Source organism: Jaculus jaculus, chromosome 6 (genome assembly GCF_020740685.1).
Source record: "Jaculus jaculus isolate mJacJac1 chromosome 6, mJacJac1.mat.Y.cur, whole genome shotgun sequence".
NCBI classification, from domain to species: Eukaryota; Metazoa; Chordata; class Mammalia; order Rodentia; family Dipodidae; genus Jaculus; species Jaculus jaculus.
This window is the reverse complement of record NC_059107.1, coordinates 19,310,458-19,335,821: the sequence shown is the minus strand read 5'-3', so window position 1 is coordinate 19,335,821 and position 25,364 is coordinate 19,310,458. Positions and strand designations below refer to the sequence as shown.

At 40.5% G+C, this 25,364-nt stretch overlaps 1 protein-coding gene across 2 annotated transcripts in view; it reads right to left on the bottom strand.

The window, feature by feature from the left end:
* Hmmr (hyaluronan mediated motility receptor) overlaps positions 1 to 25,364 on the bottom strand; it is a 33,972-nt gene that overhangs the window by 5,601 nt on the left and 3,007 nt on the right. Inside the window, exons 2-16 of one of the 2 annotated variants that reach the window (XM_004673288.3) lie at positions 24,080 to 24,178; positions 23,264 to 23,343; positions 20,972 to 21,019; positions 19,196 to 19,384; positions 18,276 to 18,362; positions 18,093 to 18,193; positions 13,598 to 13,672; positions 13,230 to 13,408; positions 12,243 to 12,391; positions 9,474 to 9,688; positions 7,736 to 7,852; positions 5,733 to 5,879; positions 4,758 to 4,910; positions 4,562 to 4,661; positions 1,970 to 2,146 (exon numbers count right to left, since the gene is read on the bottom strand). In XM_004673288.3, the coding sequence (XP_004673345.3) occupies positions 1,970 to 2,146; positions 4,562 to 4,661; positions 4,758 to 4,910; positions 5,733 to 5,879; positions 7,736 to 7,852; positions 9,474 to 9,688; positions 12,243 to 12,391; positions 13,230 to 13,408; positions 13,598 to 13,672; positions 18,093 to 18,193; positions 18,276 to 18,362; positions 19,196 to 19,384; positions 20,972 to 21,019; positions 23,264 to 23,343; positions 24,080 to 24,178 (1,916 nt within the window). The remainder of the gene's footprint in view (positions 1 to 1,969; positions 2,147 to 4,561; positions 4,662 to 4,757; positions 4,911 to 5,732; positions 5,880 to 7,735; positions 7,853 to 9,473; positions 9,689 to 12,242; positions 12,392 to 13,229; positions 13,409 to 13,597; positions 13,673 to 18,092; positions 18,194 to 18,275; positions 18,363 to 19,195; positions 19,385 to 20,971; positions 21,020 to 23,263; positions 23,344 to 24,079; positions 24,179 to 25,364) is intronic. The other variant, XM_012949316.2, reaches the window with a different exon arrangement.

Below are 25,364 nucleotides of genomic sequence, written 5' to 3'. Positions count from 1 at the left end.
AGACAGAAAGAAAGACAGAAAGATAGAATGGATGTGCCAGGGACTCTAGCTGCTGCAAACCAAATGCATGTGCCACTCTGTGCACCTGGCTTTACATGGGTCCTACAGAATTGAACCTGGATCCTTTAGAATTACAGGCAACCACCTTCACTGCTAAGCCATCTCTCCAGACCAGATAGTACTTTTAGATAGATAGAAAGTAGTTAAGAATGCATGGTGGCACATGCCATTAATCCCAGTTCTCGGGAGTCTGAGGAGGAGGAGGATTGCAGTGAGTTCAAGGCCAGCCTGAGACTACAGAGTGAATTCTAGGACAGCCTGGGCAAGAATGAGACTCTACCTTGAAATACTAATACTACTACTACTACTACTAATAATAATAATAATAATTCTGATAAGGGCTGGAGAGATGACTTAGTGGTTAAGGCACTTGCCTGCAAAGCCACAGGACCCAGGTTAGATTCCCCAGTATCCATGTAAGCCAGATGTACAAGGTTGTGCATGCATCTAGAGCCCATTTGCAGTGGACAGAGGCCCTGACATGCCCATTCTCTCTATCTACCTCTTTCTTTCTCTCAAATAAATAAAAATATTTTTTAAAAAGTATACCACGGCCTATTTTGCAAAACAAGTATCTTGGAATTAAAAACAAATCCAGCAAGATGGGGACAGTGGCACACACCAGAAGCTAAGGCAGAAGTTCTGTAAGTTTGAGTACAGCCCAAGTCTAGAAGACTACCCCAGGTCAGACATGAGCTCCTGAGCTGTACCTCCTGTCCAAAGTACAGGCAAGATGGCTTCACCAGTGCATTCTACCAAAAGCTACTCCAAAAATCAGAAAGCAAGAAAGACTTCTCAACTCACTCTTAAGAGCTGAGGATTATAGCACCAAAACTAGGCAAAGACACTGAAAAAACAAAAACAAAAACAAAAACAAAAAAGGGAACTATATGTCCTATAGAGGAATGGCCCTCAGAAATATGGATGAAAATCAGGCACAGTGGGACATGCCTTTAATCCCAGCACTGGGGAGGCTGAGGTAAGAGGATTGAGTTCAAAACCAGACTGGGTTACCGTGAGACCAGCCTCAAGAAAAAAAAAAAAAAAAAAAAAAAAAAAAAAGAAAAAAAAGAAAGAAAAGAAAAGAACCCCTGTAGAGGAACAACAAAACTGGTGGGAAGGTAAGGTTCTCTAAAAACTAAACTTAAACTTCATTAAGGCGGAGAGGCTGTAGAGGTGACTTAGCGGTTAAGACACTTGCCTACAAAGCAAAGGGATCCAGCTTCAATTCCCTAGAACCCACATAAGCCAGATGGACAAGGTAGCCTGCATTTAGAGTTTGTTTCCAGAGGCTGGAGGGCCTGGCGTGCTCATTCTCTTTCAAATAAAATAAAATAAATCTTAAGCAAAGAAAAACTTCCATATGATTCACCTACCTAAGTCTTGGGTACTTACTTAGCAGAGGGAATCAATATTGGCATACAAGAGCTTCCTAAACACACAGGTTCATTATAACATTAGTTAGAGAATCAGCCTATGTGCCCAGGAACTGGTGACTGGATAAAGGAAGTGCAGTGCATACATAATGGAGTTTTATTTAGCCATAAAGGAGAATTAAATCCCATCAACTGAAGGAGTATGGAAGTGGATATGATAAAAGTATATGCAGTATGAAAAACCTCTAGAAGCATAATTTCAATACCCAACATTTCGTGAACCCTGCTTGTCTTTATGGTATTTAAAGGAATGGTTGTTTTCAGGTAAAAATCAATGTAGGAAGCATTATAAATTCTTTCAACTATAACAATAATTTTCAATATATTAAACTGTGGTTGTAAAACTTGAAAACACTCATCTGTCTAGTCAACACTAAAGTATATTCATTAATTCTCAGATGAATTTTCTCTTGTAAACTGCTAATTAACCTCCAGTCTTAGCAAATTAACTTAAAAATAAACATTTTACAAACCGATTTGAGTTGGCTATTTTCATCTTTCAGTTTCACAACGTGCTTGATTTTTTGCTTTAGATTCTGGTGACCCAATAACTGCGCATATGAATCTCTTATTTTATTTAGCTGCTCCTGAGTAGCACCGTGCTCATTCAATAATGCCTGTTTCTCTGCTTCAAACGCATCCAGTTGTTGCTGAAATATACACACATATTTTTGATTGTGTAATAAAGACAAAAATGGTAAATCTTTATTTAAAAAAATTTTTTTTTGAGGTAGGGTCTCACTCTAGTTTTGGCTGACCTGAAACTCAAGGCAATTCTCCTACTTCTGCCTTCTAGGTGCTGGGATTAAAGGCATGAGCCACCACACCCAGCTGTTTTGTTTTTGAGACATCTTGCTTTATCCTTGCCTGGCCTAGGGATTATTATGTAGACCAGGTGGCCTAGAACTTGTGTGATCCTTTGCTAATACCTCCTGAGGGCCAGCGAGCTGAGTGCCACCACATTTGGTCTAAAATTGTCCAATCTTTTAGCTTCATACAAAGTTTAATTAAGAAAAACAAAACAAAACAAAAACAACCAATAGCTGGATATGGTGGCACATGCCTTTAATCCCAGTTCTTGGGAGGCAGAGGTAGGGGGACCACCAGGAGTTCAAGGCCATCCTGAGATTACATGGTAAATTCTAGGACTAGAGTGAAACAATACCTTAAAAAACAAAACCAAACTCCCCCCACCAAAAAAAAAAAAAAAACACACAACAATCAGGAAAATTCTCCCCTATCCTGAAAACTGTAGAGATAGATGCTCTTAAGAATTTCACATTTTGCTGGGCGTGGTGGCGCACGCCTTTAATCCCAGCACTAGGGAGGCAGAAGTAGGAGGATCTCTGAGAGTTCGAGGCCACTCTGAGACTACATAGTGAATTCCAGGTCAGCCTGAGCCAGAGTGAGACCCTACCTTGAAAAACCAAACAACAAAAAAAAAAAGAATTTCACATTTTGAAGAACATTGAAAGAAGAATAATAATGAGAAAGCCAGCCAGGGTGGGTGTGGTGGCACCAAAACTTGGAAGGCAGAGGGTTGCTGTTAGTTCGAGACCACCCTCAGATTATACAGTCAATTCCAGGTCAGCATATGGGCTCCAGCAGGATCCTACCCTGAAAAACCAAACAACAACAACAACAAAACCAGATTCCTGAAACTAATTAGCTAGGGGCTGGGGAGTTGGCTTAGCAGTTAAAGCACTGGCCTACAAAGTCTAAGGATTCAGGTTTGAATCCCCAGTACCCACATAATCTAGATGTACAAGGTACCACATGTGTTTGGAGTTCGTCTACAGTGGCTGGCATGCCCATTCTATCTGACTCTTTCTCTCAAATAAACAAACAAACAAATAGTTTTAAAAATCATCATATAGCTGGGTGGTTCATGCCTACAATACTAGTACTTGGAAAGCGCAGGCAGGGAGATCTACAGGTTAAGGCCGTCTTTAGCTACATAGTGAATCCTAGGCCAGCTTATCATCACAGCACTCAGCAGGCAGAAGCAGGAGGATTACAAGTTCCAGACCAGCCTGGCCTACAGAGTGAAAGGAGCCTTGTCTCAAAGATGAATAAAGGAATGAATAAAAAAAATTAAAAAATAAAATACCAATATGTTAATTTAAAAACCAGCCAGTGCTCAGAACATGGTGGTGCATGCCTTTAATCCTAGTACTTGAGAGGCAGAGGTTAGAGGATTACTGAGAGTTCAAGGCCACTCTGAGACTACATAGTGAATTGCAAGTCAGCTTGAGTGAGATACTACCTCGAAAAAGAAAAAAAAAACAAAACCAAACACAACAAAGTATAACAAACAAAAAACAAACAGCCAGGCATGGCAGGATTCTCCTTTAATCCCAGCACTCTGGAAGCTGAGGTAAAAGCAGCTCTGTGAATTCATGGCCATCCTGAGACTATACAATGAATTCCAACTTAGCCTAGTCTAAAGCAAGGCACTACCTTGAAAAGCCAAAAATAAAGTCAAATGAAAGAAGATAAACTCCTTCCTCATGAGCAACTTTGCCATTAATTGTGCAGAGGGCTCACAGATAAACATGTGATCATTTGCACGTTACTTAAGTAATACGCATTTTGTCATGATCTCATTGGGGTTTTGTTTCTTTTTTCAAGATAAGGTCTGGCTCTAAAACATTCTGACCTGGAATTCACTATATAGTGTCAGGCTGGCATGAGCCACTGTGCCCAGCTGAGGAAGGAGTTTTTAACTTATAGAGGCCACAATAAAGATTTGTCTATTAGGGCTGGGCATGGTGGTGCACACCTTTAATCCCGGCACTTGGGAGGCAGAAGTAGGAGGATTGCCATGAGTTCAAGACCACCCTGAGATTACACAGTAAATTCCAGATCAGCCTCGAAAAACCAGAAATTTGACAACTGTATTTTAATAAAGCTGGATAAAGTATGTATAATGAAATTTATAACTTTTTACTAATTACACTGTAAGTGAAAATACATAGCAAAAAGAACCTGCAAACCGCACATCACTGTCGAAACTATAATGGGAAAACAGATTCTAAATGCAAGTTTAATTGTAAATGACAGACCTGAAAAGGTTTTGTTTTGTTATACAGTTCTTCATAAAGGAGACGCCATTTATTACTTTCTTCAGATAATTCTGCCAATGTACTTTCTTTCTCAGCTATTCTGTATGCAAAAATTAAAAATTATCAATTATTTTTCTGAGCTCATTGGAAAAAAAATAACTGAGTGACAGGCATTTGCGTTCTAAACCTAGCTTACCTTGCTTTTTCCTCTTCTAGCTGCTTCTCAAAATCTGTATCTCGCTGCTTGAGTTGGTTCTGCAAATCAGTTATTTTTTTGAGAGAAGAAAGTGTAATTTCTTTAATCTCAGCCTCTTTCTGGGTTGACTTGTTCTGCAGATCCAGAAGCATCCTTGGGTTTGAGAGAAGAAGCCACTAAAGAGCTCACGACTATTTCAGAGTTCCCCTTACCTTTTGAAAATGCAAAGTACTTGAGGAACACTAAGAATTTTATTTTGGGGCTGGGGAGATGGCCCAGTGGTGTAAGGACTTGATGATAGAGCCTGCAGGCCAGGGTTCTAATTCCCCGGTACCCATGTAAAGCCAGATGTACAAAATGGCACGAGCACCTGGAGTTCATCTGCAGTGGCAGTGGGCCCCTTTGTCTCGTGAGTTTTTTTTTGTTTATTTTTATTTATTTGACAGCAACAGACACAGAGAGAAAGAGAATGTGCCCGCCAGGGTCTCCAGCCACTGCACATGAACCCCAGATGCATGCGCCACCATGTACATCTGGCTAATGTGGGTCCTGGGGAATCGAGCCTTGAACCAGGGTCCTTAGGCTTCACAGGCAAGCGTTTAACGGCTAAGCCATCTCTCCAGCCCACTCTCTCGTGAATTTTAAAATAACAACAACAAAAACAAAAATAATCAAAAACCACCATTTTTTTTTCTAGAATAATTCTTATTTTATAAATGGTCTTACTCTAAGCCCAGACTGACCGGGTTCCTAGGTCTGTAGGCCAGGCTGGCCTCAAACTCCTGGCAATTCTAATTGAACCTTCTGTATTCTGGAATTAAAGGTGTGAGCCACCATCCCCTGATTTGACTAAACTCTTTAATTTGCCATTCAAGAGGCCCAAAGCTCGCCCTAGGACGATCCCGGGTATCACTTGCTGGCTGCCTTCCTATACCACTGACCAGTCTAAGGCTAGAATCACATTGTTCTGCACACCTGGCGTACTCCTGATTTGCGCTCTCCGTGGTCAGCATCTGATGCTGAACATCTTCCGCACTTCTTTCAACCTTGGTTAGTCTTTCCTGTAGAGCTGAATTCTCCAGCTTCTGTTCTTCTATCGTACTCGTCATTGATGCTTTATAGCTTAATAGAAAGAAAAAATTAGTGCAGTGTTCTTTCTACTCTGTAGCTGACACACATATCGTTATCAGTATATTACATGCTTTTTGGTAAAAGAAAAATCCTTATACTTAGGCGTTGACACAAGTTAAGAATTCAGTACCCTATTGTGTCTGTGCACATGTACCATGGCACGTGTGTGGAGATCAGAGGACAACTGTATGCGTTTACTCTCCTCACACCATTTCCTATTGCCACAGGCACACTGGGCCACTAAACAGGCTTGCAAAGCAAATGCTTTAACAACTGAGCCATCTCCCGGCCTAGAATTCAGTATTTGGAAGTACCACTCAGTTAACATGGTGTGGTGGTTTGATTCAGGTGTCCTTCATAAACTTAGGTGTTCTGAATGTTAGGTTCCCAGCTGATGGAGATTTGGGAATTAACGCCTCCTGGAGGCACTGTATTGTTGGGAGTGGGCTTATGGGTGTTATAGCCAGTGGTGTTTGGCACACTCTCCTGTTCCTGTTGTCCACCCGATGTTGGCCAGGAGGTGGTGTCCACTCTCTGCTCATGCCGTCATTTTCCTGCCATCATGGAGCTTCCCCTCTAGTCTATAAACCACAGTAAACCTTTTTTCCCCACAAGCTGCTCTTGATCAGGTGATTTATGCCAGCAATACAAACCTAACTGCAACACATGGCATTACAGGTTAAAGAAAAAAAAAATCACGTATCTAGCAAGAGAAGGAATACAGCAAGGGGTTGGAGAGATGGCTTAGCGGTTAAGGTGCTTTACAAAGCCTAATAACTCAGGTTCAATTCCCTAGTATCCACGTAAAGGCAGATGCCCAAGGGGGAGCATGCATCTGGAGTTTGTTCACAGTGGCTGGAGGCCTTGGCGCACACATTCTCATTCACTCTCTTTCTTTTTGTCTCTCTCTCAAATAAATAAAATATACTTTAAAAAAGGTTACTTTTGGTGCTAGGGAGATGGCTTAGCAGTTAAGGGACTTGCTTGCAAAGCCAAAGGACCCAGGTTTTAGTCTCCAGGACCCATGTAAGCCAGATGCATAAGGTAGTACATGTATCTAGAGTTCACTTGCAGTGGCTGGAGGCTCTGGGGTGCCCATTACCCCCCCCCCCCCCGCCTCTTTCTCTCTCAAATACATAAATTTTTTTTTTTAAATTATAGTCTCTGAACCTCCTATCAGTTTATGGTTTGCAGAAATGATAGGAAATGTCTCTTATTTTTCACTAACTAATGGACACATATATAGAAAAGGAATACATAACTGATATTAAGATGAAAATTACTGGCTGTCTACATACATGTTTACATGTGGTGATTTTAACTTTATGCCTTATAATGTATGTGAATAGTTACCTATTCTGACTGGGGGGACGGTCAGTGAGGAAAAGCAATTGCCGAGCATGCAGAGGACATGAGTGCCTGGAAGCTCAGCACTAACGTTAGCAGAGACAGGAGGACAGCTAGGGGAAGAAAAATAAAAATGAACAACCCACAGAATTACAGAGACTGACTCTGCAAAACATGGCAGAAGAGCGACAGCAACAGAGATGTCTTCCTCTGGCCTCTGGATGCATGCACACAAGGTGTGCCCAACTAGGCACACACACACATGCATATAGATACATACCAAAAATAAAAATAAGCCAGGTGTGGTGGTGCATGCCTTTAATCCCAGCACTTGGGAGACAGAGGTTGGAGGATTGCCATGAGTTCATGGCCACCCTGAGACTACATAAGCAATTACAGGTCAGCCTGGGCAAGAGCAAGACCCTACTTCAGAAAAAACAAACAAAAACACAAAACATACAAAAAAAGTGTTATACCATGGAGACAACAAAGAAACATACCTTTCAAATTGAGCAGTAACATCTTCAAGGGTCTGCACTGTACTATGGTACTTTTCCTGCAAAACCAGGGTGTCCTGACAGTGGGCAGTCCTGCAGTTCTCCAGTTCAGCTTCTTTACTGAGAATGAGGAAAGGATAGAGTGGACTGGAAACGGTGCATTCACCACCTCGTGTGGTTCTTTGCTTAGCAACTGCAAGGTTTAAACCCAAGCCCCTTGCCCTATCCCTCCCGGCAGGGTTGTTTTGCTCATTCATCTGCTGCCTGCTTCTTGTATTTCACTTTCATCTATGTCCACTTTTAGTTTTCAATGACTCTTTCCAGACAGGGTCTCACTTTAGCTCAGCTGATCCAGAACTCACTCTGTAGCCCCAGGATAGCCTCTAGCTCAAGGAGACACACCTAACTCAGCCTCGTGAATTCTGGGGTTAAAGACGTGCACCGACACGACGGACTTAGAACATTTTTAACTTTTCAATGTTTGTCAATTCTGGCAGTTTTAACTATTTTTTTTTCTCTCAGTTTTTATTTTATTTATTTAAGAGGACAGAGAAGCAAATTCTTACTCTGCAGCTCAGGCTAGCCTCAAATCACGTTTGTCCTGTCTCAACCTTCCAAAGGATGGGATTACATGTATAAGCCTCCACATCTGACGTGACAAAAAATTAAAAGGTAGGGCTCTCACATTATTTTAATTTTTTCTTTTACTTTTTTATAATTAACAACTTCCATGATTGTAAACAATATCCCATGTTAATTCCCTCCCTTTCCCCCACTTTCCCCTTGGAAACTCCATTCTCCATCATATTCCCTCTCTCTCTCAATCAGTCTCTCTTTTATTTTGATGTCATCATCTTTTCCTCCTATTACAATGGTCTTGTGTAGGTAGTGTCAGGCACTGTGAGGTCACAGATATCCAGACCCTTTTGTGTCTGGAGGAGCACATTTCAAGGAGTCCTACCCTTCCTTTGGCTTTATTTATTTATTTAAATTTTATTTATTTATTTATTTGAGAGTGACAGACACAGAGAGAAAGACAGATAGAGGGAGAGAGAGAGAATGGGCGCGCCAGGGCTTCCAGCCTCTGCAAACGAACTCCAGACGCGTGCGCCCCCTTGTGCATCTGGCTAACATGGGACCTGGGGAATCGAGCCTCGAACCGGGGTCCTTAGGCTTCACAGGCAAGCGCTTAACTGCTACCTTTGGCTTTATTTTTGATACTAGGTCTCTCTCTGTAGGATGCCCTTCAACTCCTGGTAAACTGCCTGCCTCAACCACCTCAATGCAAGCCACCATACCCAGCTTTAAATTTTTCTCCAAAATAAAATAAATTCACTATTGAAATACATATGTATGTATATATGTACATTTTTTGTTTTTGTTTTTCGAGGTAGGGTCTCACTCTGGAATTCACTTTGTAATCTCAGGGTGGCCTTGAATTTACAGCGATCCTCCCACATGCCCACCTTCCAGTGCTTTTTTGAGACAGGCTTCCTCTGTAGTTGCCCAGTCTGCCCTGGAGCTGTGTGGTCCAGGCTGCCCTCTTCTCTCAGCTTCCTAGGTGCTGGGCTTACTAGTGTGTCTCTATGCCTGCCGGGTAACCCTTAACTTTGGCTGTCAAATGTGCATGCGCACACACACATTCTCTTTCTCGCTCAGCATGTCCTTTACTTGGCTGTGTACATTCCTTCACTTAACATCATTCATCACACATATAACTCAAAATGCGACTAATACAAACTCTCTCAGCAGCACTTGCAGCTGGCTTAGTTCTTCGGCAGCGGACTTTGTTTGCTCTTCCAGTTGAGTAACCAGCTCTTCGGCTTGCTCCTCCTTCTGCTGAACTCTGTTGAGCTCCTCCAGGGCTAGCTTCAATTCTTCTTCAAAGACATTCCTCTCTTTAGTCATTTTCTCTTGAATGGAACAGAGCTGGCGCTGAAGACTAGAAGTCAAGTCCTATGATTGAACAGATAGCCCACAAAATAATATGAATGGCATTATGAGGTTTCAGTGAGACAGAAAATAAAGTAGACCTACTGAAGAATGGAAACTAAGTGAGTTTCAAGGAAAAAAAAGATAGATGCCATCCTTGCACTGGCAAATGCCATTTCTGGGGTATTTTTAGTGTAACACCTATATACAATATTCTTATAAAACAAAAAATACACTTATATCTGTTTCACAATTCATATTTATGTCTCAATATTCTTTTCTTTGTTTTGTTTTTCAAAGTAGGGTCTCACTCTAGCTCAGGCTGACCTGGAATTCACTATGTGGTCTCAGGGTGGCCCCGAATTCATGATGATCCTACCTCTGTCTCCCGAGTGCTGGGATTAAAATGTGTGCCACAACACCCAGCCAGAGTTTTATTTTTTTTTTTAATATTCTTTTCTTGTATATTAGAAGGTACATTGATTTCAACATTACATTAAGATATATTTCTTATATAACATATAAAATTTTAAAGTTACAGTAAATACACTGATGTGAAAAAGTTGTAACATTAAAAGCAAAGCTGCTGGGTACGGAGGGGCACGCCTTTAGTGGCAGCACTCGGGACATGCAAGGGAGGACGGTGGGGCGTCTGAGGCCAGTCTGGGGCTACAGAATGAATTTCAGAACAGCCTGGACTAGAGTGAGGGTGTACCTTAAAGAGACTAACAACAAAAATCCCAGCAAAGTGAAGAATGTTAATTTTCACTACTCCTCACCACAATTTCACTTATTTTTTCCTCTGCAGAAGTAACCAGTAACTATATTTGTAGACACATATATCACACATATACACATGTACAGTTTTTGGCTTTGATATATAATCTCTGCATGCAAAGGTCATTTAAAACTCAATAATAGGGCTGGAGAGATGGCTTAGCGGTTAAGCGCTTGCCTGTGAAGCTTAAGGACCCCGGTTCGAGGCTCGATTCTCCAGGACCCACGTTAGCCAGATGCACAAGGGGGCGCATGCGTCTGGAGTTCATTTGCAGTGGCTGGAAGCCCTGGCGCGCCCATTCTCAATCTCACTCTCTCTATCTGCCTCTTTCTCTCTCTGTCACTCTCAAATAAATAAATAAAGATGAACAAAAAAATTTAAAAAAACAATAAAATTAAAAAAAACCTCAATAATACAGGTCAGTGCTTGCAAAGCCTGCCTCCTGGGTTTGATTCCCCAGTACCCAAATAAAACCAGACATAAAGTGGCACTTGTTTCAAATTCATTTGCAGTGGCAAGAGGCACTGGTGTGCCCAAGCTCTCAATAATTAATTACATATAAAATTATGAAAAATGTTGTAAAAATCTTTTCCCTAGTTCCCGTGTAAAGCCAGATGCACAAAATGGAGGATGCATCTGGAGTTAGTTTCCAGGGGCAGGAGGCCCTGGCACACACATACCCAATCTTTCTCTGCTCTGCAATTTTTCCTCCCTCCCTCCTTTCCTTCCTTTCTTATTCTTCCTTTCTCTCCCTCTTAAATAAATCAAAATATTTACCATCAAACAATCATAAAAACAGTTCAGCCAGGTGTGGTAGCACACACCTTTAATCCAGCATTCAGGAGGCAGAGGAAGGAGAATCACCAAGAGTTTAAAGGCAACCTGAGACTACATAGTGAATTCCAGGTAAACCTAAGCTACAGTGAGACACTACCTTGACAAACACACACTTCAGATCTTTCCAGTTATATTAACCTACTTAATTACTTTAGATGTCTATTGCCTCAAAAATCCAATATTTCACATCACTGTGTGTTGACTTAGCTTTCACCAACATATATAAAATATTTTAAATTCTGGAAATCTTGCTAATTAAAATTACCATTTTATTGATTACTATTAAAATCACATCCCTCTCGAGGCCACCCTGGGAATAGAGACCATTTTAGGTCAGCCTGAGCTACAGTGAGACCCTACCTTGAAAAAACAAAAAAGGGCTGGAGAGATGGCTTAGCAGTTAAGGCACTTGCTACAAAGTTAAATGACCCAGATTTGACTCCCCTGGACCTACATAAAGCCAGATACACAAGGTGACTCACACATCTGGAGTTCATTTGCAGCGGTGGAAGGCCCTGGTGTGCCCATTCTCTCACTCTCTATCTGCCTCTTTCTCAAATAAATACATAGCAATAATAAAATATTTAATTTTTTTTGTTTGTTTTTGTGAGGTAGGGTCTCACTCTAGCCCAGGCTGACCTGGAATTTACTCTGTAGTCTCAGGGTAGCCCTGAACTCATGGCCATTCTCCTACCTCTGCCTCCCAAATACTGAGATTAAAGGTCTGTGCACCACGCCTGGCCTTAAAATTTTTTTTTAATCCCTTTTTAAAAAACGTAGTCATATAGCTAGGCAGGGTGGTGCACACCTCTAATCCCAGCACTTGGGAGGCAAAGATAGGAAGGTCACCTTGATTTCAAAGTCACCCTGAGACTTCATAATGAATTGCAAGTCAGTCTGGGTTAGATGGAGATCCTACTTTGAAAACAAACAAACAAGCAAACCCAGATCAAAGCTAATTACCTTCTCATGTTGGAGATGTGAGTCAATTTGCAGTTCTTTTTGTTGTAGTTTCTCAAATTCTTGTTGTCCAAGGATAAGCTTCTCTTTCAAAATTTGCATCTCAGCATTTAGATTTTCCTCCTTTTCTCTATTCACAGTGACAAGATCTTCTAGAAAAGGAATACATGAACAATGCTCAACTATTTCCATAAAAATTCCTAGAATATTTCATTCTATTGCTTTTAGCACATTACACAAAGTGTTTTTAAAGAAAAAGCACCAAAACTGTAAAGTCTATCATTACTAAACATAATACAGTATATACTATATAATGAAATGTTCCAACCTAGTTCTGGATATCGACCAATCTTATTTATCTATTATACTGTAAAACCTCACTAACTTGAATTGTGTGTGCATATGCGTGCAAATCTCTTGCCACTGCAAACAAATACCTGTCTGGCTTTATGTGTGTAACTCTGGGCTGTGCTTTGCAAACAAGCATCTTTAATTGTTGAGGCTTCTCCCCTTTCCCCTAGCCCCAAATCTACCAATTTTAAATGGCCACCCAGTGGGGAAGTCATAAACTATACAACTGTTTATTTCTCAATAAAAGAACACAATGTATTGGAATACACAGAAAACAAATATTATACAGTGAAAACTTCTCAAATATAGAATATATTTTTTTGCTTGTATACTTATGAAAAAATGTTGTTTTAACACAACAGTCCTGTTGTTATGGATAATGCTAGCCCTTATCTAAATAAAGTAATTACATGGGCTGGAGAGATGGCTTAATGGTTAAGGCACTTGTGCATGAAGCCTAAGGATCCATATTTGATTTCCCAAAACCTATATAAGTGCACATGGTGGTGCACGTGTCTGGAGTATATTTGCAGTGGCTAGAGGCCCATGCATACCCATTCTCTTCTTCTGTCTCTTCTTGTAACAAATAAATATCACAATGATAATAACAACAACAACAAATAAATAATACCACAATACCTTTTTCTTTTTCAAGCAGCTGACATTTAACATTCAGGTCTTTTATTTGTTTAGAAAAGGTAACAGCATTGTCCTCTAGAGACTGCTTTAGGCTTAAAACTTCATTATTCTTCTCCTTCAAATCTCCTTCTAACTGGGCAATATCAAGTTTGTATCTTTCCACTTGCTCTGACGCACAACTGCATTAAAACAATTATTTTGAAAACCATGTCTTTAGACATCAGGAGAATTATTAGCAAAATAACTAAAACGTGTTCAGCAAAAATAAGTACTAAACTCAGAACCTCCCACGTACCAGGCAAACACCTACCAAATGAGCTGTATGCCCATCCCGCTAAGGTGCCCCTCAAGGATATTTATCACATTACCTAATTTCTTCAATGTATTCTAAAAGTTTTTCTGTCTCAGATTTCTCGTCAATCTTTTCTTTCTCAAAGGAAACACTAAGAAAAAGAAAAAGCAAAAACCAGGCATGTTAATAATACTTGTTTAATAATCATACACAATATTTACTATGCACTAGACACTATGTGAGTTCTCAGGTAAACAACTTACATGCAAACAAGAAACTAGATTAAAAAAATTAATGACTTATTTGTGAGGAGAGAGTTCGCTTGCATGTGTGTGCATGTGTATGGGTGTGCCAAAACCTCTTGCCATTGAAAACAAACTCCAGATGTCTGTACCATTTTGTACATCTGGCTTTATATGGGTACTGGAGAACTGAACTCCAGCCATCAGGCTTTATAAGCAAGTGCCTTTAACTGTTGAGCCATTTCTCTAGCCTCAGGAAACAAGCAGAAGATGTGCAAAGGCCGATGAGTATATAAAATGGGGCTCACATGGATAGTAAGAAATTAAAATCTCAAATCAATGTCAGGCTTTGAGGATGTAAGCCTGTAAGCCTAGCTTACTTGAGACTAAGGAAGGAGTATCTGGGCTTTGAGGCCCACATCTGCTAAGCAGCAAGACCATGCCTCAAAAGACATTAAAACCCAGAATAAATGGTATTGTAAACCTGGCCAAAAGTCTGGATGGAAAGGTCCTAGGGTGGTACCTGTACTGTTGTTATACCAAATGGATAGCTTGTCAAAATGCCTCACAAATATTTATGTCTATCCCCACAGACAGTCAGGCTCTTGGCATCAATCAGAGAAGTTTTTTCACTCAGCAGCAGAGGTTAATGTACAGATAAACATCTATCTGAAGTACTGAGAATAAGTGACAACTGTGCTCAACCCTAAACAGGACACCTTAATCACCCTTCCAGAACTCAGAGAACACTGGAAGAGGGGCAAAAAGGACAGAGCCTGAGGCTGGAGAAGAACGCTGTGGAATACTGTCTTTTGGATATGGTAGGGATGAAGGAACGTTCCCAGGGATGGGAATATTCCTTATGCTGCTTAGTTAATGCTTCCACAGTTGTATTCAATTGTCAAAAATCTATCAAGCTGAATATTTACTGTACAGAAATTACAGCTCAGTGAATAAAGAATTATGACTGCAATAATCACGTTGTCCTAGTGTTGCAGTGACTTTGTTGTTGCCGGGACAGACAGCTGACAGAGAGCAGAGAGAGAAAAGTGGACAGTGAGTGTTCAAGTTGGCTGAGAACACATCTTAGGGCTGGACCCCTGATCCACCCCCAGTGATATACCTCTTTCATGTTTATGAATTTGAATCCATATTGTTAAAATGTCCACAGCACCCAAAGTGATCTACAGATTCAGTGAACCTATCAAAATAGCAAGAGTATTCTTCACAAAACTAGAAAAGGCAATGCTATAATTTGTCCAGAATCATAAAATAACAACAAAAAAGACAAAAAGCTAGCTTCTGCAAAGAAAGGTAATGCAGGGAGGATAATGCTACTTGACCTCAAAATACAGACACCGCCATAGTAATGAAATGACTGCACCATTTAAACCTGACAAACGGATGAACAGAACAGCACAGACCACCTAGAAGAAAGCCCACACTTCTACAGCCAAGCGATTTTTAACAAAGGTACTAACATTAGAGACAACCATCCTTTTGATAAATGGTGCTAGAAAACTGGATATTCACATGCAGAAGAATGAAAGTAGACTCCTATCTCTTAGCAGCTACAAAGAGCAAATCAAAATGGAATAAAGAGCGCTGGAGAGATGGCTCAGTGCTTAAAGGTGCTTGTCTGGAAGATGTAGTAAAACCTTAAGACACATGACATTACTAGCCCAAACACAAGCTTGGGACACTGGGAAAAACCCGAGCATTATAGGAAACAGAAGCAAAAATAAACACATGGGGGTTGGGGAGATGGCTTGGCAGTTCAGGGGCTCCTATGCGAAGTCTAAGGACCCAGGTTTAATTCCCCAGGATCCATGTAAGGCACATGCACTCGGTGGTGCATGCGTCTGGAGAATTCGTTTGCAATGGCAGGAATTCTCTCTCTCTTAAGTAAATATAAACACAAGGGACTATGGCAGACTAAAAAGACCATAAATACCAAAGAATTAATCATCTGTATGAGAATGGGAACAATCTGTAAAGTATATATATCTAATCAGGCTTTTTATTTTTATTTTTTTTTTAAGGTAGGGTCTCACTCTAGCCCAGGCTGACTTGGAATTCAGTATGTAGTCTCAGTCTGGCTTCAAACTTGCAGAGATCCTCTTACCTTGGCCTGCTGACTACTAATATTAAAGGCATGAGCCACTATGCTCAGCCTCTAATAAGGTTTTGATAACCTGAATATACAAGTAACTCACCATTAAAAAAAATAGATTCGCTTATTTATTTATTTGAGAGTGAAAGAGGCAGATGACAGAGAAAACGAGAGGGAGAGAATGGGCATACCAGGGGCCTCCAGCTGCTGCAAACCAACTCCAGATGCATGTGCCACCTTTTGCATCTGGCTTACATGGGTCCTGGGGAACTGAATCTAGGTCCTTTGGCTTTGCAGGCAAGCACCTTAACTGTTAGGCTATCTCCCCATCCCCAAATATTTTCTTTCTTTATTTTTATTTATGAGAGAGAGAAAGAGGGAGAGAAAGAATGGGTGTTGCCAGGGACTCTAGCCACTGCAACCAATTTCATTTTGTGCATCTGGCTTAAGTGGATACTGGGGAACTGAACCTGGATCTTAAGGCTTCACAAGCAAGTGTCTTAATCTACAAGCCATGTCTCCAGACCTTGAAAAATATTTTTATGCTTATTTTATTGATTTGAGAGAGTGAGAAAGAGAGAAAGAGAGGGAGAGAAAAAAAGAGGCAGATAGAAAGGGATAGAATGGACACACCAAGGTCTTCAGCCACTGCAAACAGACTCCAGATGCATGTGCTACCTTGTGCATCTTGCTTATATGGGTACTGGGGAATCAAACCTGGGTCTTTAGGCTTCTCAGGCAAGCACCTTAACTGCTAAGCCACCTGTCTAGCCCCTCTCCATTTTTCAAAATGGCCAATAAGCATATGAAAAACTGTTCAATATCATTAATTGTTAGGCATATGCAAATCAGACCAAAATGAGGTGTCAACTCACTCCACAAAAAATGATCACTATTTAGAAAATGAATCTTATGGGCTACAGAGATGGCGTAGCAGTAAAAGCACTTGCCTGTGACGCCAAAGGACCCAGGTTTGATTTCCCAAGACCCACGTAAGCCAGATGCACAAGATGATGCACTTGTGTGCCCATTCTCTCTCTATTTGCCTGCTTTTCTCTGTCTCTTTGTCAAATAAATAAAATACTTTAAAAGCCAGGTGTGGAAATGCATGCTTTTAATCCCTGCAGTCAGGAGACAGAGGTAAGATGATAGGCAGAGGTGAGTTCAAGATCAGCCTGAGATAACATAGTGATTTCCAGGTCAGCCTGAGTTAGAGGGAGACCCTACCTTGAAAAACCAAAAAAAAAAAAAAAAAAAAAATTAATGATAGTAATTGCTGGTGAAGATGTGGAGAAAAGCAAATCCTGTACACTTGTAGTACAAAGATAAAATAGTACAACCACTACAGAAACAGTCTGGAGGTTGTCACAGAAGAAAACCCAACCTTGGATCCACCACTTCCATTTATAGTATATTTATATGTAGCCAAAGAACATCAGACCATTTTGCAGAAGACAGAGCAGCACTCCGGTGTCCTTCAGCACTATTCACAACAACACAGAATTAAGAGACAATCTGGGGCTGGAGAGATGACTCAGTGGTTCAAGGCACTTTCCTGCAAAGCCTAATGACTCAGGTTTGATTCCTCAGTACCCACATAAAAAGCCAGATGCACAAAGTGGGGCATGTATCTGGAGTATGTTTTGGTGGCGGGGCTCTGGCATGTCCATTGTCTCTCTCTCTCTCTCTGCTTAAAAATAAAAGAGATAATCTGTCTATTAATTGATAATGGAAAGAAAATATCAACACACAGAATGGAATACTATTTTGCATGAGAAGAGAATAAAATCCTGCCATTTGTAAAATCATGAATAGAACCTGAGTTGATTATGTTAAGTGAAATAAGAGAGGTATAGAAAGACAAACACCAGATGACCTTAAACTTACATGTAATTAAAAACAAAAACCTAAAAATAATTTGTTAAACAAAGCCTGCTGTCAGTCATAGAAGTTGAATGCTGGATATCAAATGTAGGACTGATGGGAAAGACAGGGATAGAGAAAGATTCATTGATAGGAGCAAGTAATTGGTGTGTTATTTCATAGCCAGGTAACTATAGATAACAACTAGTATTGTGCAGACAAAAGCTGAGTTTGAATGTTTTCACCACAAGAAAATGATAAATAAGAACATAGACTTGCTTAAACCAGTAATTTAGTACATGATGTAGATACATGATGAAATGTCACAGTGCCCCATTAATATGGTAACTTACAGTTTTCCCTCAAGTTGTACAATTTTCCCCTGAGATTCTTCAAGATTCCTCTGAGTGGCCTGAAGCTTCAACTCCATGCCTTCTTGTTTAGCAATCATGCTCTACACAACAAAGACGTCTACATTAGGAGATGCGGAGGGCTCCACACTCAGCTACAGTAAACTCACCAAAGGCAGCACTCACCCTTATCCTTGTTTCTCTTTTGTTTCTTAGCTTCATCAGCTCTAGGCTTAGCATTCTCATATTCTTCTGGTTACCATCTTCAGAAAACTAAGTACAATAAACATATAAAACATTCAGGGGCTGGAGAGATGGCTTAGCGTTTAAGCGCTTGCCTGTGAAGCCAAAGGACCCCCGTTCGAGGCTCGGTTCCCCAGGTCCCACGTTAGCCAGATGCACAAGGGGGCGCACGTGTCTGGAGTTCGTTTGCAGAGGCTGGAAGCCCTGGCGCGCCCATTCTCTCTCTTTCCCTCTATCTGTCTTTCTCTCTGTGTCTGTCGCTCTCAAATAAATAAATAAATAATTTAAAAAAAAAACATTCAGAAATATAAAATAAATAACCTATTTTATTTATTTTGAGAGAAAGACAGACACACACACATATAGAGAGAATGAATGAATGAATGTGAACAAATATAAATGGGCTTGCCAGGGCCTTCAGCCAGTGCAAACGAATTCCAGATGCATGTGCCACCTTGTGCATCTGGTTAACATGGGTCCTGGGGAAATTGAACCTGGGTCCATTGGCTTTGAAGGCAAGCACTTTAACCACTAAGCCATCTCTCCCCCTCTATTTGAGGTAATTAAATTTAGAAGTAGAAACAGGACTCATGGCTTGCTGATATCTGCTACATTATACTCAAAAACCTACCTCTCCTTTCATAAATAAACCAATAATTTAGAATTTCAAATAGTAATTCAAACTTATGTCATTAGGACCAGGAAAAACAAGAATCCTTGTGCCTCATAAGTGAATAAACAACTCTACAGCACTTACAAAATGCACTTGCAATTTTTAAAGCTTATAACTGCTAAACAAGTATAATGAGAAATGACTTGGTTAGTACATATCCAATTTCTATGTGATGCTAAGGTTCAAATACCTTAGTCTTTAGTAGCTCATTTGTTTTGGTCAGCTCCAAAAGCTTTTTCTCCAAGGAGGCATTATTTGCTGAGAGAGACGTTTTCTCTCTGACTGTGGCACTTAGCTTTGCTTCCACCTTTTCCAGCTCAGACTCCAAGTCCTGGATCTGCTTGTCCCGGACACCACGCTCCTGCACAAGAACACGGATCTAGAAGAAATAAGGAGATATAGAAATGGTTGACCAAACAGTGCCAATAGAAGCTGTTGACACTGTTAATGGAAGCATTAACTCTTGTAGGAATCCTAAGTTTGTTTGCTTTTTCTTTTTGGTTTTCCAAGGTAGGGTCTCACTGTAGCTCAGGTTGACCTGGAATTCACTATGGAGTCTCAGGGAGCCCTTGAACTCTCAGCGATCCTCCTACCTCTAGATCCCAGTGCTGGGATTCCACCACACCCGGTGCAGATTTTTGTTTCTTTTTTTTTTTGGTTTTTCGAGGTAGGGTCTCACTCTGGTCCAAGCTGACCTGGAATTAACTTTGTCATCTCAGGGTGGCCTTGAACTCATGGCAATCCTCCTACCTCTGCCTCCTGAGTGCTGGGATTAAAGGTGTGTGCCACCAAGCCCAGCTCAGATTTTTGTTTCTTGAGGTAGGGTCTCACTCTAGCCCAGTCTGAACTAAAATTCGCTATGTAGTTCCAGGGTGGCCTCAAAGTCATGGTGATGCTCCTACCTCTGCCTCCCAAGTGATGAAATAAGGCATGCACCACCATGCCTGGCAAGATTCTTAATTTTTATTTATTTATTTGAAAGTGACAGACCTCTGAAAGAGGCAGATAGAGTGAGTCAGAGAAAGAATGGGCGCTCCAAGGCCTTCAGCCACTACAAACTCCAGACGCATGTGTGCCCCCTTGTGCATCTGGTTAATGTGGGTCCTGGGGAATTGAGCCTCAAACCAGGGTCCTTTGGCTTCACAGGCATGTGCTTAATGGCTAAGCCAGCTCTCCAGCCCAAGATTTTTAATACTTTGTTCACTGAAACACTTATTTTACTAACTATTTGATTTTTTTTTTTTTTAAGGTAAGGACTTGCTCTAGCTCAGGCTGACCTGGAATTCACTATGTAGTCTCAGGGTGGCCTCAAACTCGTGGCAATCCTTTTAACTCAGCCTTCTGAGTGCTGGAATCAAAGGCATGTGCCACAGTACTTAGGGTGGTAGGTAGATTCTAAAGATCAGCAGTGTTCGACAAATTTCTACAATGGTAGAAATGCACTGTTCAACAATAGCTTCCCACATGTAGCTACTAGGCTGTAAAATATGATTACTAACGGAGGAACTATGTCCCTTAATTTATTTACTGTTATTTAAAAACAGCAACACATGGTGCAAAAATAATCAAGTTAGAACAATTCTATCATGATCCAACTAAACAGCCAGGGTTACATGCTCAGCAAGCTCATTTCTCCAACTATGATACAGACTAGCATACAGGAATGTATGATATAAATAAATGTAAGTACTTGGCCTATGTATAAATTTAAATAAATTGCCATATAGGCACTTAGTTATCGGTTTCCCTGAACTGGATCCTTTAGTATGCTACCTGCCAACAAGTAACAATGGCACAGCCTGGACAACGTGTGAATTACCTAAGCCAAGGCACCATTCGCTTATGGCACTCACATGGACAGCATGTTTACCTAACTGTGAATACTCAAAGTGCAACAGAATGTCAGTCCCTCAACTGGATGCAATTATCTTTCCATTACACAATACAGGTATAATGCAATGCTTACCTCTTTTTCTAATCTCTTCAAATCTTTATCATTCTTTTGAGACTCCTTCTGTATAAAAGTCAAAGAACAATTATAAGCCTAAGTGCCACAAATATCACAGCCAAATTTGTTTGATATTCAATTTTTCTATAAAGGACAAGTTCCAAACAGTTAAATTCCATTATATATCACTTTTTTAAAAAAATTATTTTTATTTGAGAGTGACAGAGAGAGAGAGAGAGAGAGAGAGAGACGGGGGGGGGGGGGGAGGGAGAGAATGGGCACGCCAGGACCTCCATCCACCGCAAATGAACTCCAGATGCATGCGCCCCCTTGTGCATCTGGCTAATGTGTGTCCTAGGGAATAGAGCCTCGGACTGGGGTCCTTAGGCTTCATTGGCAAGCGCTTAACCGCTAAGCCATCTCTCCAGCCCTATATATTACTTTTGATCTTTTGAGACAAGAGCTTCTTATGACCTTGAATTCTCAATCCTCCTGTGCCTCAGCCTGTGCTTAGATGGAAGGCATGCACTTCCATGCCAATCTTAATTTCTGCTTTTAAGAATATATTTTATTTATTTATTTGAGAGCAAGAGAAAGAGGCAGAGAGAGAATTTCCATGCCAGGGTCTCTAGCCACTGCAAACAAACTCCTAATGCAATGCCACCTTGTGTATCTGGCTTCTTGTAGGTAATGGGGAATCGAACCTGGATCCTTTGGTTTTGCAGGCAAATGCTTTAACCACTAAGCTATCTCTCCAGCCCACATCTCAATTTCTACTTTAAACACTGCAATGAGTCTATGAAGTATTTTATAGGTCACTTATCTGCTAAGCAAATTGTTCTTAAAACCTGAAAATCAAGTTTTAAAGTTTTCACCATAATAGAAAAGTTGTGGGCTGGAGAGATGGCTTAGGAGTTAAGCACTTGCCTGTGAAGCCTAAGGACCCGGTTCAAGGCTTGATTCCCCAGGACCCACGTAAGCCAGATGCACAATGTGCTGTATGCATCTGGAGTTTGATTGCAGTGACTGGAGGCCCTGGCACACCCATTCTCTCTCTCCTTTTCTTCCTTCCTTCCTTTCTTTCTCTGTATGTTACTCTCAAATAAAAAATAAAATAAAAATAATAGTTAAGTTGTTTTTCCACTGATCTTGTTGATGCATGTTTTTAATTCCAGGACTTGGAAGGCAGAATTAGAAGAATTGTTGTGAGTTCAAGGCCAGCCTAACACTACATAGTGAATTCCAGTTTGGCCTAGGCTAGTGTGAGACCCTACCTTGAAAAAATAAACAAACTAATTAATTAAAAAAAAAAAAAAAGAAAGGAAACAAAATTTTTTTCCTAAGAAGTTGGGTAGAGGTCTGAGGATAAAAGCATAAGCATAAAGCAGTGAGTTTCCATTTCAATGTTAAACAGCAACACATTTTGGATATTTAATTATACTAGTTCACAAAGAATTTTTCAAAGAGAGGAATGAAGAATTGGCTTAGTGGTTGAAGCATTTGGCTCCCAAGCCAAAGGACCTCCATTTGATTCCCCAGGACCCACATGAGCCAGATGTATAAGGTGGCACATGCATCTGGAGTTCATTTGCTGTGGATGGAGGCCCTGGTGCACCCATTCTCTTCTTGTCTCCCTGTCCCCATTCTCTCTCACTCTCTCAAACAAATTTTTTAAAAATTAAAAAATATTTTTCAAAGAGAAATTAGTTTAATGTTTATGACCCATAGAGAAAAAAAGTTTCAAAGAAATAAAGAAAAACTGTAACAGTACAACTTCTGATTTTAATTTTCTCATTGAATGCATTCTAAATAATCCAAAATCTTTACACTATGTCTTTTTGTATATAATAGCCATTCTGACACAATGACTAGACATAGAATAACGCTTTGCTATCTAAATGTGGACGTGCATAAACTTCTTAAATAAAATCTGTTCTAAAGCTTCTGAGTTGAAGGGAAAGCATAAAAAGTTTATTAATTTCAAACTGATGGCATTTTTTGAGCAGCAATCTTCATTTAGGTACTTGAATTTTTTTTTTTTCCTTTTTCTTTATCAGTATCTTACCCTTCAACACATACAAATAGACAAACAGAAAACAAGACAGGCAAGGTAAGTGTGAGCTAAGGGTACGTATAAACATAACAGATACTAATAACTTAGGCAGAATATAAACCTTGCTAGAGTCCTCAGGATAATATATTCCTTAGATTTACTTAGACTTTATTCACTTAACTCATCCTAATCACATATACCTTTTGGGTACATGCTCAGTGCCATGACACATTAGTTGCCATGTAACAGCTCCTCACCTTAGCTCCTGAAGTCTTAGCTTTTTTAGCTGAAGCAGGCAAGGCAGTATCTTTGTCCACACTAAGATTTTGTTGAGATTCTGCAAAATGAATTAAAACCATTTTTTTTGGCATCTGCATACTTTAACCACATTAAAAAATTTTCTAATTTCTCATGGCAAGTAGTAATGATGATACATTTCTAAACAATTATTGTGCACATATTTTAATGCACCTAACTCTCCCTCTTTTGATATTCTGACAAAAGGTTAATTAGCAAAAGGAAAATTATATATCTCTATATTGCTTAATTTCCCTTGTTATGCACAGTACAATGAAAGCATTGTTCTTTTTGTTTTGTTTTTCAAGGTAGGGTGTGGCTCTACACCAGCCTGACCCAGAATTTATTAGGTAGTCTCAGGCTGGCCTCAAACTCATAGCACTGCTCCTACCTCGGCCTCCCAATGGTGGGATTAAAGACATGTGCCAGCACACCCAGTAGAAAGTATTATTCTTGATCTTTCATAAATCCACCAAATAAGAGTGTTCATGCTTTTGATTATAAGTTTTATTTAAGTTCAATAGCATATTAATTTTTTTTCCTTTTTTTTTTTTTTTTGAGGTAAGGTCTCACTCTGGCTCAGGCTGACCTGGAATTCACTATGTAGTCTCAGGGTGGCCTCGAACTCTCGGCAATCCTCCTACCTCTGCCTCCCGAGTGCTGGGATTAAAGGCGTGTGCCACCACGCCTGGCTCATATTAAAATTTAAATAACAGCATTTATAGTTTTAAATATCATAAGATTATATAACCATTGTTTATTTGGGGACCCATTACCTGTTTGCTTTTTAAATCTCTGTGATTTCTGAAAAGATACTGGTCCTTTACATGCTTCTGAAGTTTTGACATCGTAAGCTCCTGGAGAGGGAGCACAACCTAGTAGAAAACACAGAACAGTAATATGACATCTAGTGTTATTTACTGGTAGTGTGGAAGCAATACCCTAACCATGGATATTTATGATGTTAAGTCGTATCACGAGGAACTGGAGAGATGGCTCAGCAGTTAAAGAGGCTGAGTTTGATTGCAGAGCACCCATTTCAAGTTGGACAAAGTGACGCGATGCAACACATATGTCTACGACCCCAGCATTGCTTATGACAATGGGAAACGAAGCCAGGGGAATCCAAAGCTCACAGGTCAGCAAGACTGGTGTTTGCTGCCCCAAGAGACCCAGCCTCAGAGAAGGTAGAAGAGTCCAGACACCTCAAGAGGGTCCTCTGGCTGCCACACAAGTACCATGGCGTGTGGGCCTCATGCTGACATACACATAAACACAGACAAGTAAATAAATATCATATCTTGAAACGGAGTGAGGTCTCATACGTCTTAAGTGTCAGCACTGGAGATGTGGGGATGTGGAGGCAGGAAGATCAGGAGTTCAAGGTCAACCTTGGCTACACAGCAAGTTTCAGACTAGCCTATACTACATGAAACAATGTATCAAGAGCTGGGGAGATGGCTCTGGTGGTTAAAAGCACTTGCAGGCCTAGGCTTAATTCCCCAGCACCCATATAAAGCCATGCATGTGTCCGTAGTTGGGGTGCAACAGCTAGAGGCCTTGACATGCCAATCCTCCTTTCTCTCTCTCTGCTTACTAATATATATGTATATTTTTTTCCTGGTTTTCCAAGGTTGGGTCTCAATGTAGTTTGAGCTGACCTGGAGTTCACTATGCAGTCTTAGGGTGGCCTGGAACTCAGTGATCCTCTTACCTCTGCCTCCCAAGTGCTGCAATTAAAGGCCTCTGCCACCATGCTCAGCTTAAGCAAAAATATTTTTTTTTTATTTTTTTTAATTTTTTTTTTTAAATTTTTTTATTTATTTATTTATTTGAGAGCGACAGACACAGAGAGAAAGACAGATAGAGGGAGAGAGAGAGAATGGGCGCGCCAGGGCTTCCAGCCACTGCAAACGAACTCCAGACGCGTGCGCCACCTTGTGCATCTGGCTAACGTGGGACCTGGGGAACCGAGCCTCGAACCGGGGTCCTTAGGCTTCACAGGTAAGCGCTTAACCGCTAAGCCATCTCTCCAGCCCAGCAAAAATATTTTTAAAAAGA